General features: G+C 35.2%; 1 protein-coding gene across 5 annotated transcripts; it reads left to right on the top strand.

Annotated features, from left to right (window-relative positions):
• The first annotated feature begins 775 nt into the window (after positions 1 to 775).
• LOC306879593 (complement decay-accelerating factor, GPI-anchored-like) lies at positions 776 to 7,917 on the top strand. 5 transcript variants are annotated; one of them, XM_079432657.1, is made up of 12 exons: positions 816 to 1,085; positions 1,778 to 1,963; positions 2,050 to 2,149; positions 2,225 to 2,295; positions 2,730 to 2,909; positions 3,791 to 3,964; positions 4,324 to 4,527; positions 4,642 to 4,677; positions 4,959 to 5,000; positions 5,464 to 5,497; positions 6,262 to 6,332; positions 6,772 to 7,917. In XM_079432657.1, the coding sequence occupies exons 1-11, from the start codon at positions 1,022 to 1,024 to the stop codon at positions 6,323 to 6,325; spliced, it is 1,155 nt and encodes a 384-aa protein (XP_079288783.1). In that variant the 5' UTR covers positions 816 to 1,021; the 3' UTR covers positions 6,326 to 6,332; positions 6,772 to 7,917. The 5 variants fall into 5 exon arrangements, with proteins under 5 accessions (XP_079288785.1, XP_079288784.1, XP_079288786.1 ...); XM_079432656.1 differs by lacking the exon at positions 6,772 to 7,917 and adding an exon at positions 6,531 to 6,746; XM_079432659.1 differs by lacking the exon at positions 3,791 to 3,964 and having other exon boundaries at positions 776 to 1,085.
• Positions 7,918 to 13,615: the final 5,698 nt, after the last annotated feature.

Genomic DNA, 13,615 nt, shown 5'->3' with positions numbered 1-13,615 from the left:
AGACCTATGAAGAAAGGCCCATGATAAGTCCACTGTCTCTTTTCAGAAGAGAAATTTTCTTATTTATCTCATGATTTCATAGCTTTTAGTTGAAAGTTGCTTTATTGTTAGGGAATTACAAAAAAAAAAAACTATTAATTTATTAATATTAATTAATACTATTAATTAAACTACTTAATTCAGTGAGTATACCATGATTGACAACATGTGGTTTGATACCTTGCAGCAGACATTTTGTAAAATGCATTTTTTATGAAAATTATGTGTTACCGTCACTGGTGTCACCTTCCTTATGGGTAAATAAATGCACAAAAGATAAAAAACAAAACAAAAAGAACAACTATCATTATGTATATTCTTAAAGTCAAAAGGTAATCTAATAATGTATTCTAAGTTTAAGACATCTTGCCATACCAAAAGTGGACATTTCTGTAGAATGACCCATTAACTACGCATTAAAATCCTACTTTTTATTTAAGTAGCCTACCACATGCACCACATGCCCTCTTAGTTTGAATGGGCATGACACCTCTGTGTGTGTATGCAGCCCATTTTACTGACATCTTCCTTTCTTTCCCTTTCTCTTCTCGTCTCTCTGTTTCCTTTCTTTGCTTGTCCTCCTGTCATACTGTCTGCAATGCAATTTTTTAAAAAGACTGTTAAGATTTTGTATGGATACATATCTAGGCCTATAAACCTATTTTCACCCTCAATTTTTGTCTAAAAGTGTGTGTGTGTGTGTGTGTGTGTGTATGTGTGCAGCCCATTTTACGTCACAGAATGGGCGTGTTTCCTCGAACACGAGTGAACCAGATTCCCTTCAGTCTCAGTACACGCCAATATATGAAGCGCTTTTTCCTTTCATCTGCTGCGCGAAAAGTGACCAGTGAAGCTAATATGGGGAATATCTTTGTCCGTGTAACTTAGTGCTTTATCGTTATTTCATCCGTTAAGTTTTTCTGCCGGTTGTTGTATTTTCACAAGTGTTTGTTGCTGAAAAACAAATTCTATTCAAATAAAGATGACAAGTGTAAAGGCTTGCCCACTGCTTCTTCTGCTGTTTTCACTGGTCTCTATGGGGAAAGGTAAGTTAAGCTGATTTTAAATTAAACGTCTTGAATGATTGTTTTTAAACCCAGTCAGTCTGTCAACTTCAGAAACTTGAAATAATAGCCTTGAACAGATTCAATTTCTTGAACAGATTTCGCTAAACCACGAGACAACCTTGTTCTGTTTCTTAGAAGTTTATGTTTTTAACAAAATGTCGAAAAGTTAGTCAAATGGGAAAATACCATTTGGTATATCGGAACTTTCCTGTAGGTGGAGCCACAATATAATGGTCAAGTGCATGAATTTAACTACTTGTAAATAAAATGCATTTAAAGGGAGGATTAGTGAGGTTGGGAAGCTTTTTATTATTTTTTATTTTAAGTCTCTTATGATCACCAAGGCTGAATTTATTTGGTCAAAAACACACTAAAACAGTTATGGTGAAATATTCCAATTTAAAATAGCTTATCTGTTTAAATAGATTTTAAAATGTAATTTAACTTCCCTCTGATGGCGAAGCTTGAAAACAATGACCCCCAAAAAGGATAATTTGATGAATAGAAATGTAAAGTGAACAGCACTTCTTTGAAATAAAAATCTTTGTAACCCTCTAAATGTTTTTCCTGTCACTTTTGACCAGACGAATGTATCCTGAATAAAAGTATTTATTCGTTTACAAACACACAAATCTTGACTCACTGACCCTAATCTTTTATTGTGGTTGTAGCAGAGTGTAATTTGCCAGCTTTGAATGGCAAAATTGTCTTGTCCTCGGAATCCATACTGAAGAATAGCTTCCCAGACAATTCAGAAGCGATTGTGGAGTGTGCAAAAGGATATGAGAGAGATGAAGGTCCGACTTCAATCACCTGTGTGAAGGGGGTCTGGAGTGAAGTGAAGTTAATCTGCAAAAGTAATTCACTTTTGACTTCTAAATTGGGACGTTCCCCTTAAAAGAAATGGCATCAAGTACTAAACTGCTGTTTGCTTTCATTTCAGAGATAGATTGTGGCCAACCTAAACTTTCAGAACATATGACCTACTCCATCCCTGATGGAACATTGTTTGGTGCCTACATACAACCCAGATGTGAGATAGGGTAAGAACCGCTGTGGCCCCTACTGTCCATATTGCACTCATACTTGTAATTGACTTGTTTTTGTCTTTAATCCAGATATGATCTGGAAGGATCAAGCCACAGACAATGTCTTGTTTCTGGCTGGAGTGGAAAAGCTGAATGTCTATGTGAGTCTATGTGATAGATTCATATAAGTATTATTTTGAATATAATTGAGACATTATTATAGTGTTTCTTAATATTTTTAATGAATTTGATACATTTTTATATTTTCTGTTTTCATTTTCATCTTAGTTAAAGTTTTAGTAATTTTGTTGTGTGTTTTTGTCATTTTAAAGTATATTTATATAGTTTTTCATAATTTTACATCGTTAAAACGATGAATAAAATGAAAACATTGCCTGAGCAACTTGCTGATATAAAATGTTTACATTTTATTTTAATTCACTTCATGTTTATATTATTTAGAGTTTTTTTTTTAAATGATTTTTGTTTACTGTAATAACCCTAATGCACATTCAGTATCAACATCTGTGTTGTCTAGAGCAACTTCACAGTCAGAGATGTTGTAACAGCTTCTCTTTCACCATGTCTCTTATAGTGACAGTATGCAATTTGCCAGATACAATTGAGCATGGCAAGAGGGTTGCACCCAGAGAAGAACCTGTGTTTAATGATGTCATTACATATACCTGCGACGATAACTACATCCTTGTTGGCAACAGCTCCATTAAATGTGGTGAATACGGGGATTATAGTTCACCACCTCCGAAATGCATAGGTCAGTTTTTTACAATTAAAGTTTAAAATCAATCAAATGAATTTTTTTGTCCTAGTTAGCTGCATTGAATGACAGTGGGAAGCTCCACACACAAACAATTGCATTGGTCCAGCATCTAGCTCCACACACTGTAGCTGTGTATAGAGTGCAACAGCCAGTTGCGGAACTCCATTTATTTTCTACATAGGAAGGTGGATTTTTTAGCTTTAACTTCAAGATCTGACCCTTGATCAGTCTGAGCTTGTATTTGGATTCAATCACTGGTGTTGCAGCACCATCAGGGCACTGCATGTTAGAACTCAGCCTGCTGAACTCATCCTGCTACATTTGTATGTATACTCTATACATACATACATATAAATAGATAGATATACTGTTTATAGATGTAGATATGTAGGCTCCATTTTGTGATCAAGTGACTTATTACTTTTCATTTTTGTACAATTTATATAATTATTATAATAAATTATAATCAAACAAATAAGTCACTTGAGAACTAAATTGAGCCATGTATTGGTACACCTGATATTGAACAACTGATTAAAAATATTGCTTAAACCAATAATCTGCCTGTTATTTCAATAATGGTTAAAGCAGACATTTTTTTCTGTACATGTTTCTTTCCAGGGAAACATTCTTTTATAGTCTTGGATTATACAAAATGCTTTGGAATCTTGTTTTTAATTTTTATTGGGTTCACTTACCATTATTGAAATGCCATGCATGCTGCAGTGTGCCAGATGTCTTGAGATGTGGTTTCAGTGCTATATTTTGTTTATTACAATCCTCCAGTTTTTACTTCTTTAACAAAAGCATTGATTAAAGTCGTTAAAACATGAAAAAGCTGAACAAAAATGTACAAGTTTCCTTTCTATCCTCAGCTATTGAATGTTCAGTTCCTGAAGTTAGATTTGGTAACCGGACTGAAGGAAATCCTCCGTACTTTTATAAAAGCGAAGCAACGTTTGAATGCTGGCCAGGTTACAGAATGAAAGGTTTAGCTACATCAGTGTGTGAAAAGAGTGGCTGGTCTGCCCTTCCTGTTTGTGATGAAGGTAAGCTGAACCTTCTGAATGATATAATGGATGGGAATTTATATTCCAAGGTGTGCATTCATGATACGAGTGATAAGTAGTAGGCCTGTACAGAATGTGCAGCACTTCCTGCGCTGATTTCGAGGTAAACTCTGCTGCATTCTGCTTAGAGTACTGTACATAAACTGGTAGCTAAAAGCATCATCAAATATGAAACGAATTTGTGAATGATGGGTGTTCCTGTTCTTCAGAAATCTGTGGATCTTTCTCCGGTGGTTTTGCATTCCATATGAATTGTTCAAATCAACTGAATTGTCTAGATGTTGAATTGGAGAAGATGGCAAAAGCAGATAACAACGTATTCATATATTTTTTTTCAGTCATCATAACATCGACAAAAGCAAGCACTGCCACAAACAAAGCCACGACAACAGACACGACAGCAGACACGACAGCAGACACGACAGCAGACACGACAGCAGACACGACAGCAGACACGACAGCAGACACGACAGCAGACACGACAGCAGACACAACAACAGAGACAACAACAGAGACAACAACAGCCTCCGCCCGTTCACATGGTAAGGAGTCCAGCACACACAATCATGTTTTTTTTTTTTTTTTTTTCAGGTTTCACACTAATTATTTGTTATGGTTATGTTGTAATGGTTATTTGATTATGTGTTTTATTGTAGGAGGACTTGTAGAAGAGCTCACTACTGGCATTCTATGTGAGTTCATCCTTTAAATCCAATGATACTTTACTGAATTTAGTGTCTGACTAAGTCACCCTCAGGGAAAGTAATGCGGTGCTGTAGGTGGAGCTGACTGTAGTTTGTCGTACAACATATGTCACCATATGATATAACAGTCAGTGATGATAATGGTTTATTTTGTCTTGAATAAGTTCCAAATAAGAGCTACTATAACTCAGAGCCACCACATACTGTATCTATTGAATGTTCATTTCCTTTTGTTTCTAATAACACAACTGATCTTGTAACTGTTTTAGGTGTCTTTGCCTTAGTGATTATAGCAGCAATTATAGCAGCCTGTGAGTATATGAATTATTTGGATTGAGCTATGTACAGTATAGTATATACCATTAATTTTGGGGTCATTAAAAATGTTTTTAATGCCTTTTTATAGTATTTTATTCAGCAAGGATACATTAAATTGATCTAAAGTGACTGTAAAGACATTTTATAAATGTGCAGAAGATTTTTTATTTATTTATTTTTTACAATTTATTCATGTAAAATTCCTATCACGTTTCCATAGAAATATCAAGAAGCATTGAAGACTGGAGTAATGGCTGCTTAAAAATTCAGATTTGCTTCATGAAGTTGCATTTTAAAATAGGAAACTTGTAATAAGATTTCACATAAGAAACTTAAACTCGTATTGTTGAATGGTACTGTATGTTTTCATGCTTTGGTGTCATTGATTGTGATACACAGCTGTTGACCCCATTCCAAAGCATTTTAAATTTGAAATGATCTTCTTACTCTCCACAGTGCTTTTTGTATATTATAATTATAAACACAAAGGGTGAGTATATCTCTTAATCTGTCAATTGATTTAAAGCTAAGCATGGCTTTCACTTCACTTCAACCGCATGCTGCTGTACACATGCATTCATCCACATATTAACATCAGCTTTCCTCTTGCCATTTCCTGCACGGATCCCATCTTGTCATATGAGGATGAGGATGAGGATGGACAAAAAAAAAAAATACACAATACACTTTAATTCATGTTTTTATCAATCAGAAAACTATCTGTCCTTGTGCTTGATTTGTGGCGGTTGCACACTTTTAATTATTCATTTTTTTTAGTTTGATTCTTTTGAGCAATGACAGAAGAAGTGCTTTTGGGCTAGTAAAGCTTATACAATATCATAGAAAATAAAGTATGATCGACTTTACTGGTTTGAAGGAATTGGAAAGTCTATGCAAGTTCCTACCTTAACATTTCCATCATGCTCATCATGAGTTAATGGGCAAACAACCTCAATCTCAAGTAAATTATTGCTGATGTACCCGGTGGAAATGTATTTTATGAGCTGTAGTAGGTTAATAATAAAACGTTTTTCTAATTAAAAGGTGTGCTGTCACAAAGGAAAGGCTGGTCTGGTGCTGCTGGCAAAATGACAGAAATAACTATGCAGAGCTAATGTCTGACCAGATACTAATTACATCCAAACAGCATGCAGAGCGGATGGCTAATTCAATATTAACAAAAAATTAATGTGTCCAATAAATAATGGATTATAATGACTTTACTTTATCTCTTTGTTTGATAATTCTGCATAGTTCATACAATACTGGCGAAGAACTGAGGGCAAAACAAGAGTTATTGCTAAATCAAAGTGTCTAAACTCAAGGTATCCACCCATTTCTGAATCTTCATTGGCTTAATATGAGTTTTCTTTTGTCATGACTTCATCCAATGACTAATACACTCATTAATTATTAGTTAGTTCTGGCATTAGTTGTAAAATAATCTCAATTAATTATCATTAATGTGTTATTGTGCCGTGTTTATTGTCCTTAATGTGCTTTATCTGGATTCTCAACCACAGGGCAAACAATCGGACGGCTCCTTTGCTTTAGCGTTATTCCTGCACATGGATTCATTAAAGTTTCAAGTTTTAAACTTTTTTTGTTGTATTTTATAAACTAGATATTGTATTTATTTAAAACTGCTTGAAAATGTTTTGCTTTTAGAAATATATTACAGTTATTGATAAAAGCACAAGATAATATTTTTGTATATTTGAATAAAGGTTTTTTAAGTACTTGGGTATGTTTCTTTTCCCCCAGGACGGCTGAATCCTGACGTCTAAATTTCCCCATTTTGTTACCAAGAATCCACCCAAAAGAATCTCTGGCACATGTGTTTTCACCTTTTAAAAGTGCTGTTTTAGTGAGACATTGTAAAGTGAGATATTGACGGTGCTACACAGCCGGGTCAGATTATCTGTGACCATATGGTGACAGGAAACCTGATCCTGAATGAGCAAACGTTTCTAATTTGAGTTGTAATAATTTTTCACCCCCTCTTTCAAAGGTATTCCCTTTATGTAAGCAGTAGACCACACAGCAATGTGGTTACCAGGACAATGGCAGAGATACTTGCTGCTATTCAAGCCAAATACTTCAACTGGAGAAAAATTTAGACCGTGTGCTCCTATACAGAGACCTTGCCTAAACCCATGAAAGCAAAGAGAAACTACATTTAAATGTGGTTCTCAAAAAGCTGCTAAAAACATTTAACCCTTTTTACAGTTTATTAAATCTATTATTTATTTATTTAAACTGCTAAAGAGCAAAATGTACTGTTTTTAACCGTCAAGTGAATTGTTTTCATTATTAGGGTTAGGGTTAGGGTTAGGGTTTCATTATTTCCTGGGTGAAAATTGTAAGTCAAGTCTCAAATAATAACTTGCTTGTCGTTAAGATTTGGTATGGTTTGAGGTATCATTTATGCCTGTAGCACAAACATTGTGTGACACTGACAAGATACACACTGAAGTGTAAAATTAAGTTTAATAAGTATATTTTTTTTATATTGCGTATATGCTTTATGTATTATCTTATAATGATAAAGGTTTTATAGTTGTTTTATAAGTTTGGTTGTAAGTGAATGATATAAATATGTGAATATTTAGTTACACAACACATTTAACAAGCTAATTTTCCCTATGGAGATGTAAAAAAATACATAGTCTAATTATTGTTTATTTATTGTCTTTTTGTTTTGGTGGTGGGTATTAACACAAAAGAAAAAAATGGAATGAAAAGGTAGGAGAGGAAGAAATACTGGGAAAATGAATTATGTACTTATAAGAGAAATGTTTATGTTGGTAGTTTGAAGTGTAAATAGAAGTATAAAAAATTATATAACAGAAAAAGTTAGTGAACATGCCAATAAAGGCAGTGTAAGGACAATGTACCTTCACTAACTGCAAAGAATGTGGTGGTTTCTCAAGTTCTTATGGTGTCACTGACAGGAACGGTGTAAATCTAATGCAAATTTTTTGCTGATCACACACAATAAGGCTATTCTAAGCTTTTATCTTGGAAGGATGAACCCATTATCAGTGTTAAAGCTTCTTAGTAGGTTTTGCTGTCTCGTAGTAACCCAGATCTTTTGTTATATGCTTGAGCAAGCATCCTCATTTACCCCAGACGGTTTCACACTGCAATCTGAGGGCCCTTAACTTCCAATCACAGTCGGCCATCTGGGAGGAGACGGCCAAGAGAGGAATTTAACCATTAAATCTGGCTAAATGGCGTGTAATCAAATATATATTTAAGAATATCATGTATGCCGTCATCTTGGAAAAGTCACATATGATTCATTGTTTGGGTGGATGCTTAGCAGTAGATTGTAAATGAAAGGATATTGAATGGGTGTGTATTTACTCATGCTGTGGTACTAATCACAACCACAAGCTGTAAGTCAGCTCTGACCAGAGCACTCTGACCACTAACGGCTTTATTTATAGGGTCATCCAGTCACAGGACATTTAATAAGATGCCCAGTTTATGCATAGACTCAACTTCTTGTTCAAACTGAAGGTTTTATGAGATTCAGTAGGGATGTTTTGTTGTAGTTTGTTCTTTTTATGGTGCTCTTAAAATTATACAGCAATATAAAAGATCTTTTCCTGGCAGAAAGGAAATGTGCGTCCTTGTTTTTCATTAATTTGACCTAAGGTTATCCCATAGAAGTAGGTAAGAGCTACTAGCATTTGTCATTGATGAATGCAGCACATTTCCTGGCCCTCAACCCAACAACAACATCCCTCATGTGGACAACCAAAACGTTGGGACTTTTCAGATTAGCTATATTTTAATATGACATAAAAAAACTGTCCGTGTAAAGAGGAATTGGAATCTTTGTTGATGCTGACTTGTTAACAGCAGCTAAAAACCGAATATGAAAAGCAAGGGTTCTCAAAGCTGCATCTCTGGGATCATTCAGTGTTGGTCAATCAGCTGTGTCATGAATACATTAGAAAACATCCCGTTTTAATACAGCCATCAGACCATTAAATGCAATCAGTAAGTGGGATCAGTTACAGATGCTGGGAAAGTGATCCCAAGTTCAAAGTTATAAAAGCGTATGAACTCGTCTGGGCTAAGATTAGCTCTGATGCTCGCCTGGAGTCGCCTTTTTTGAGGAGAATCGTATTCATGGGTGTCTGTTTTTGGAACAGTCTGTCTGTGTAAAGCAGGTTTTGAGGTCACACAGTGCCATCTAGCGGTGAATAACTGAATTGGTGAGAGAGTAGCGCCAAGCGGCTGTTGCGTCTTCAGCAACTCATCGATTAGAAAGTCATGGCTTTAGGCTGCAAGAATCACTGAACCGGTTCTTTTCAATTAAATGTTCGAAAGAACCGATTTTATGAAATGATTCGAACTTTCCACTATACTTTTCCATTTTCAAACAGGTAGTTCCCTACTCAAACTCATTGGTTTTAAGACTATTATGTTGCCTGCTAATTGTATTGGATTGGGAAAAAAGAGAAACTTGTAGCATAAGAATAAATGAGTTTTATTTAATTCATGAAATTTACACAAATCAGACATGCAAAGACATTGATCACAAACATTGCATTAGTCAACACCATTTAGGTCTCCCATGTGATGTCAAGACAGACCCAAGAACACTGATTTCAAATGGTGCTAGATGCCATAAAGTACTCTATGGCACCATCTGAATTCAGCTTCCAGGAGCAGCACAGGAGGAGATGGCACTGGAAAACAAAATACAAAACAGACAAAAATGAAAGATGCTACAGTACACATGAACCTCATTCTGTCAAGATAGTTTGTTCTGATCCATACTTTCTTTTAATGGGATTTATTTCTGTGAGACTATGTTAAAACTTGTTTCCTTGCCACTATGTGTACCTGAGATTAGAGGTATTATTTTTGAACTACTGTAGACCTGAGTCAATAGAATGAGTACAAAAGAAAAGCATAGGGAGTGACCAAGAGGGAGGGAGAGCATTTGTTTACAAGTTTATTTTTTCACTCTAGTACATCAGTTTATTCTTGGTTTGCTGCCTCTGCGCACCTGACAGCTTGTGTAATGCTGATCCAGCTCTTAAAGGGAAAGGCATCTTTATCGAGGCTCCGAACCTGCCATTTAAACAGGGTGGAAAAGAGAAAATACTGCAGTGAATATACACTCAGCAGATTGCAAACAGTTAAGGCATGCAGTATAGTATTTTTTATTTATTTTTTAAAATAAGATTTTCTAGCATAAAGCATATTATTTGAACAATGCAGTTTATTCCCAATATTTGGTGAGCTGCTGAGAAGATGTCTTCAGGGACGTGGCTTAGGTTCATATAATATGTTTATAAAGGATGTTTATCTTTATCACTACTGTTGGGTCTAGAAAGATTACGAAATTCATCTTCCTTGGACACGAGTCAGGCCAGGATACTTAATATAACATCTTATTTATAGCCTAACAACAAGTGATAAGTGAATAATTATTAATACTTTATTGTCTGTACAGGTCCTGGACATTGAAATTCATATTTGACACTGGCATAAAAACATATAATAGACAGAAACGTACTTTACACTTACATACTGTATCTATAGAACACATGGAACACACATTATCCTAATAAAAAAAAAAAACTTTTTGCGTCAAAACAAATAGAGCATAATGCCACAGGGGGTGTTAAAATACAAATATAAAACTAAAAAAAATAAGGTACAATATATAAATGTTGTTTATGAATTCACTATTATAGCTTTTTTTTTTATTAAAAGAGTGTCTAATGCTGTCGTTGTTTTATTTTTTTAATTTAAAAATTTACATTTTTACAAAATTATAACAATGACGGGTCTACCATATTGTTCACTTCAGGCAACATACAAGAAGCATAAATGCGGCCTGATTGCGCCACCTGAAGGGAAGATTGAGCATTGCGCTAATGATTTGTTTACCTCGTTTGGTCAAGTGCGCACTAACAAATAACTACTACACGTTTCTCGTTAAACACGCTGAATAAGACAGATAGCGTTACGATTTGACGTCTTAAGCACTTTTTTTGCGTTGAACAAGATGATGATCTATAACAACAAAAGTTTTGGTGTTAAACAGGTTACCAAAGGTATGATAAGCTTAATATGTAAATCACTATTACTACTTTACGGTTTCTCTTTTAGAGAGATTTGCTTCAGTGATGGTCTAGACAAGAAGTGCGCACTTCAATTACAGCCAGTGGCGTACGCAACGCAACGCAACGCATCTCTCGCTCGCGCAGCATCCTTTTCTAGCCATTGTCTTGAACGCGACGCATGCAGTTTTGAGACAGTGGAAGACTCACTTATGACTATGTCATGTTCAGCCGCGACGCGTTAATATAAAAAAGGAGCGCTTTACGAAATCTCTTACGCAGGCGAAATTCCCTAATGAAACTCCATATTATTGTCGCTATGACGCAGTAATATATTTTAACGAAGACCTGTTGGAATAATTATTAGTACACTTCAATCTCAGATTTCATGACATCAATTCGTCAATATTATTTATCAGATAGTATTTATAAATTATGTATGGCTAAAAATATTAAGGCATTTCAAAGGATTCCTATATTAGTCCCTGTCTTACAAACAAATAAATGACTTATACCTCTTATAATAAGAAACTCTTCTACTTACGTGGGAACATTCAAACGATTGCCTTCCAGTGGAATCTTTTTCTAAATATTCTACATGCCACGGATGCCTGCACTCTTCACTTGTTTCAATCCGACCCAACTCCTCACTTTCCATTCTTGAGACGTAGTCTCCTCGCATCATTACAAGATCCCTATCGATTTTTCCAGGGCATAATACTCAAGCCCCGCCCCTTCAGACACTCCCCCGGCGACTGATTGGCCAAAGCGCTCTACACGTTCCTAAACACTTCTGGATCACATGTGCTTGACGCGTGTTTACAAACATTGAATGAGGTCACATGGTACAGGCGACCATTTAATGCGCATCGCTGGATAGTGTCGCAGCATCTCAGAAGAACCGGAACCCAAGCTTACGTGAAACGATCTGCTATATCATGCCGTAGCCGTCGTGAAAACTCGTTTATTTGATCTTATTCTTAGGAAAATGAGCAATTGTAATATTTTTCTTTCATAACACACAACTACGTCCTCTATGCTTTAATATAAAAACATTTATATTTGCCAAGTAACTGCTCTTAATACAAATAATATTGCCCACGGGTTACAATCTACCATGTTGCAAACATATTACCAAATAAAAGCACATACATATATGACAAATTATTTGAGCAGTTTCTTGTTAAAATTGGGAATATGTTTACAGTGGTTACTTCAGAATAATAATATTGCTTTGAAAGATTCTAGAACATTCTAGGAATTCCTGTAACAGTCTGTACTATTCTAGAACGTTCCAGAACATTGTGGGGCTAGTCTTAAAAAAACATCCAACGTAGACTTCTGAAGTTTTGGACGACTCACTGTTGGTAAATGTTTATGTGAAACAGTTGTTGTTAGCTCAGTATTAGGCATGCACCATGTTGTCAATATATCATAAAATATGTTGATTAGCCAATAAGCCAAGAACAGTCTTCAGTTAGGTAATTTCATGGATGTGTTCATTATGCCTTTAAAAGTTTAAAAGTCATAACTATTTTAATTATACTTTTGGCATTATAGACAACATAGGGTAAAAAATAAAAATAAAAAAAATAATCAGTTTTGTACCCCCCAAATCATTTTTTGTTGTATAAATGAAATCACATTCCACATCTTTTTCTTGATAGAGACAAAACTTTACCAAGCGTATTCTGAGACATTGTCATCTCGATAACTTATTTGTGGCAAAAAGGAAGGAGTTTATTGTTTTATCTCTATCTTTTGTTATTGTTTTAAGGCAGGATTCCATGATGAATTCTCACAGCTCTCCCAGATTATTATTTTCCCCATGCAATAGCTCTTTATACACACTAGAGGACACTGTTCACCCAAAACACTCTCCACTAAATCCATTGCTGAAGTTGTTAGCACTTAACAAGTGGAGTATTTGTGAACAAGTCCACATTTTGAAAATTAGGAACATGATAATTTTATTCCAAAAGCAATACCTCAACAAAGACATATAATCAACCACTGATCAATTGTTGTTCTATGTATTATAGACCTCAGCAGAGGCACAGTGATTTACAGTATACAGTGCACATATGTGAGAAAGCAGTGGAGGGAAGTGTCTAGGAATAGAGCATGAAGTGTACATGTGTTGGTCATAAAACTGAGCAACAGGGGAGGGCATGTGTCTGAGTAAAACCACCCGTCATGTTCATTCTCATGGGAATTATATAGCTGACAGGTTTATTTGTGTGTGCGTGTGAAATGAATCAGTGTATCCTTATGCCTGGTTAGGGAGGTTGATTCACTCTTCTGGAGAACAGAGACAGTTGGTCTTGTTAATTAAATATTACTCTATAAATTGTTAAACCTTTTTCAGGTGGCTCACAACCTAAACCTAAGTCAATGTTGCTGTATTGATTGTACAGATTAATGTAGCACCGCTGTATTAGTAAAGTAAATCAGTTTTAAGTTGTCTCTGATTATCATGTTAATTCATTAAGCCCTTTACTTGTTAATGCAGAAGA

The sequence above is a fragment of the Barbus barbus genome (genome assembly GCF_936440315.1).
Source record: "Barbus barbus genome assembly, chromosome: 13".
Classification (NCBI taxonomy): domain Eukaryota; kingdom Metazoa; phylum Chordata; class Actinopteri; order Cypriniformes; family Cyprinidae; genus Barbus; species Barbus barbus.
Note: the sequence above shows the minus strand (reverse complement) of the source record. Positions and strands in the feature narration are given on the sequence as shown.

Excerpts from the sequence above, each read along its gene's own strand:
- LOC306879593 (XM_079432657.1), top strand. The coding sequence starts at position 1,022 with ATGACAAGTGTAAAGGCTTGCCCACTGCTTCTTCTGCTGTTTTCACTG. Across the intron at positions 3,965-4,323 it reads CCTTCCTGTTTGTGATGAAG|TCATCATAACATCGACAAAA; the intron begins GTAAGCTGAACC and ends ATTTTTTTTCAG. Across the intron at positions 4,678-4,958 it reads GCTCACTACTGGCATTCTAT|GTGTCTTTGCCTTAGTGATT; the intron begins GTGAGTTCATCC and ends TAACTGTTTTAG.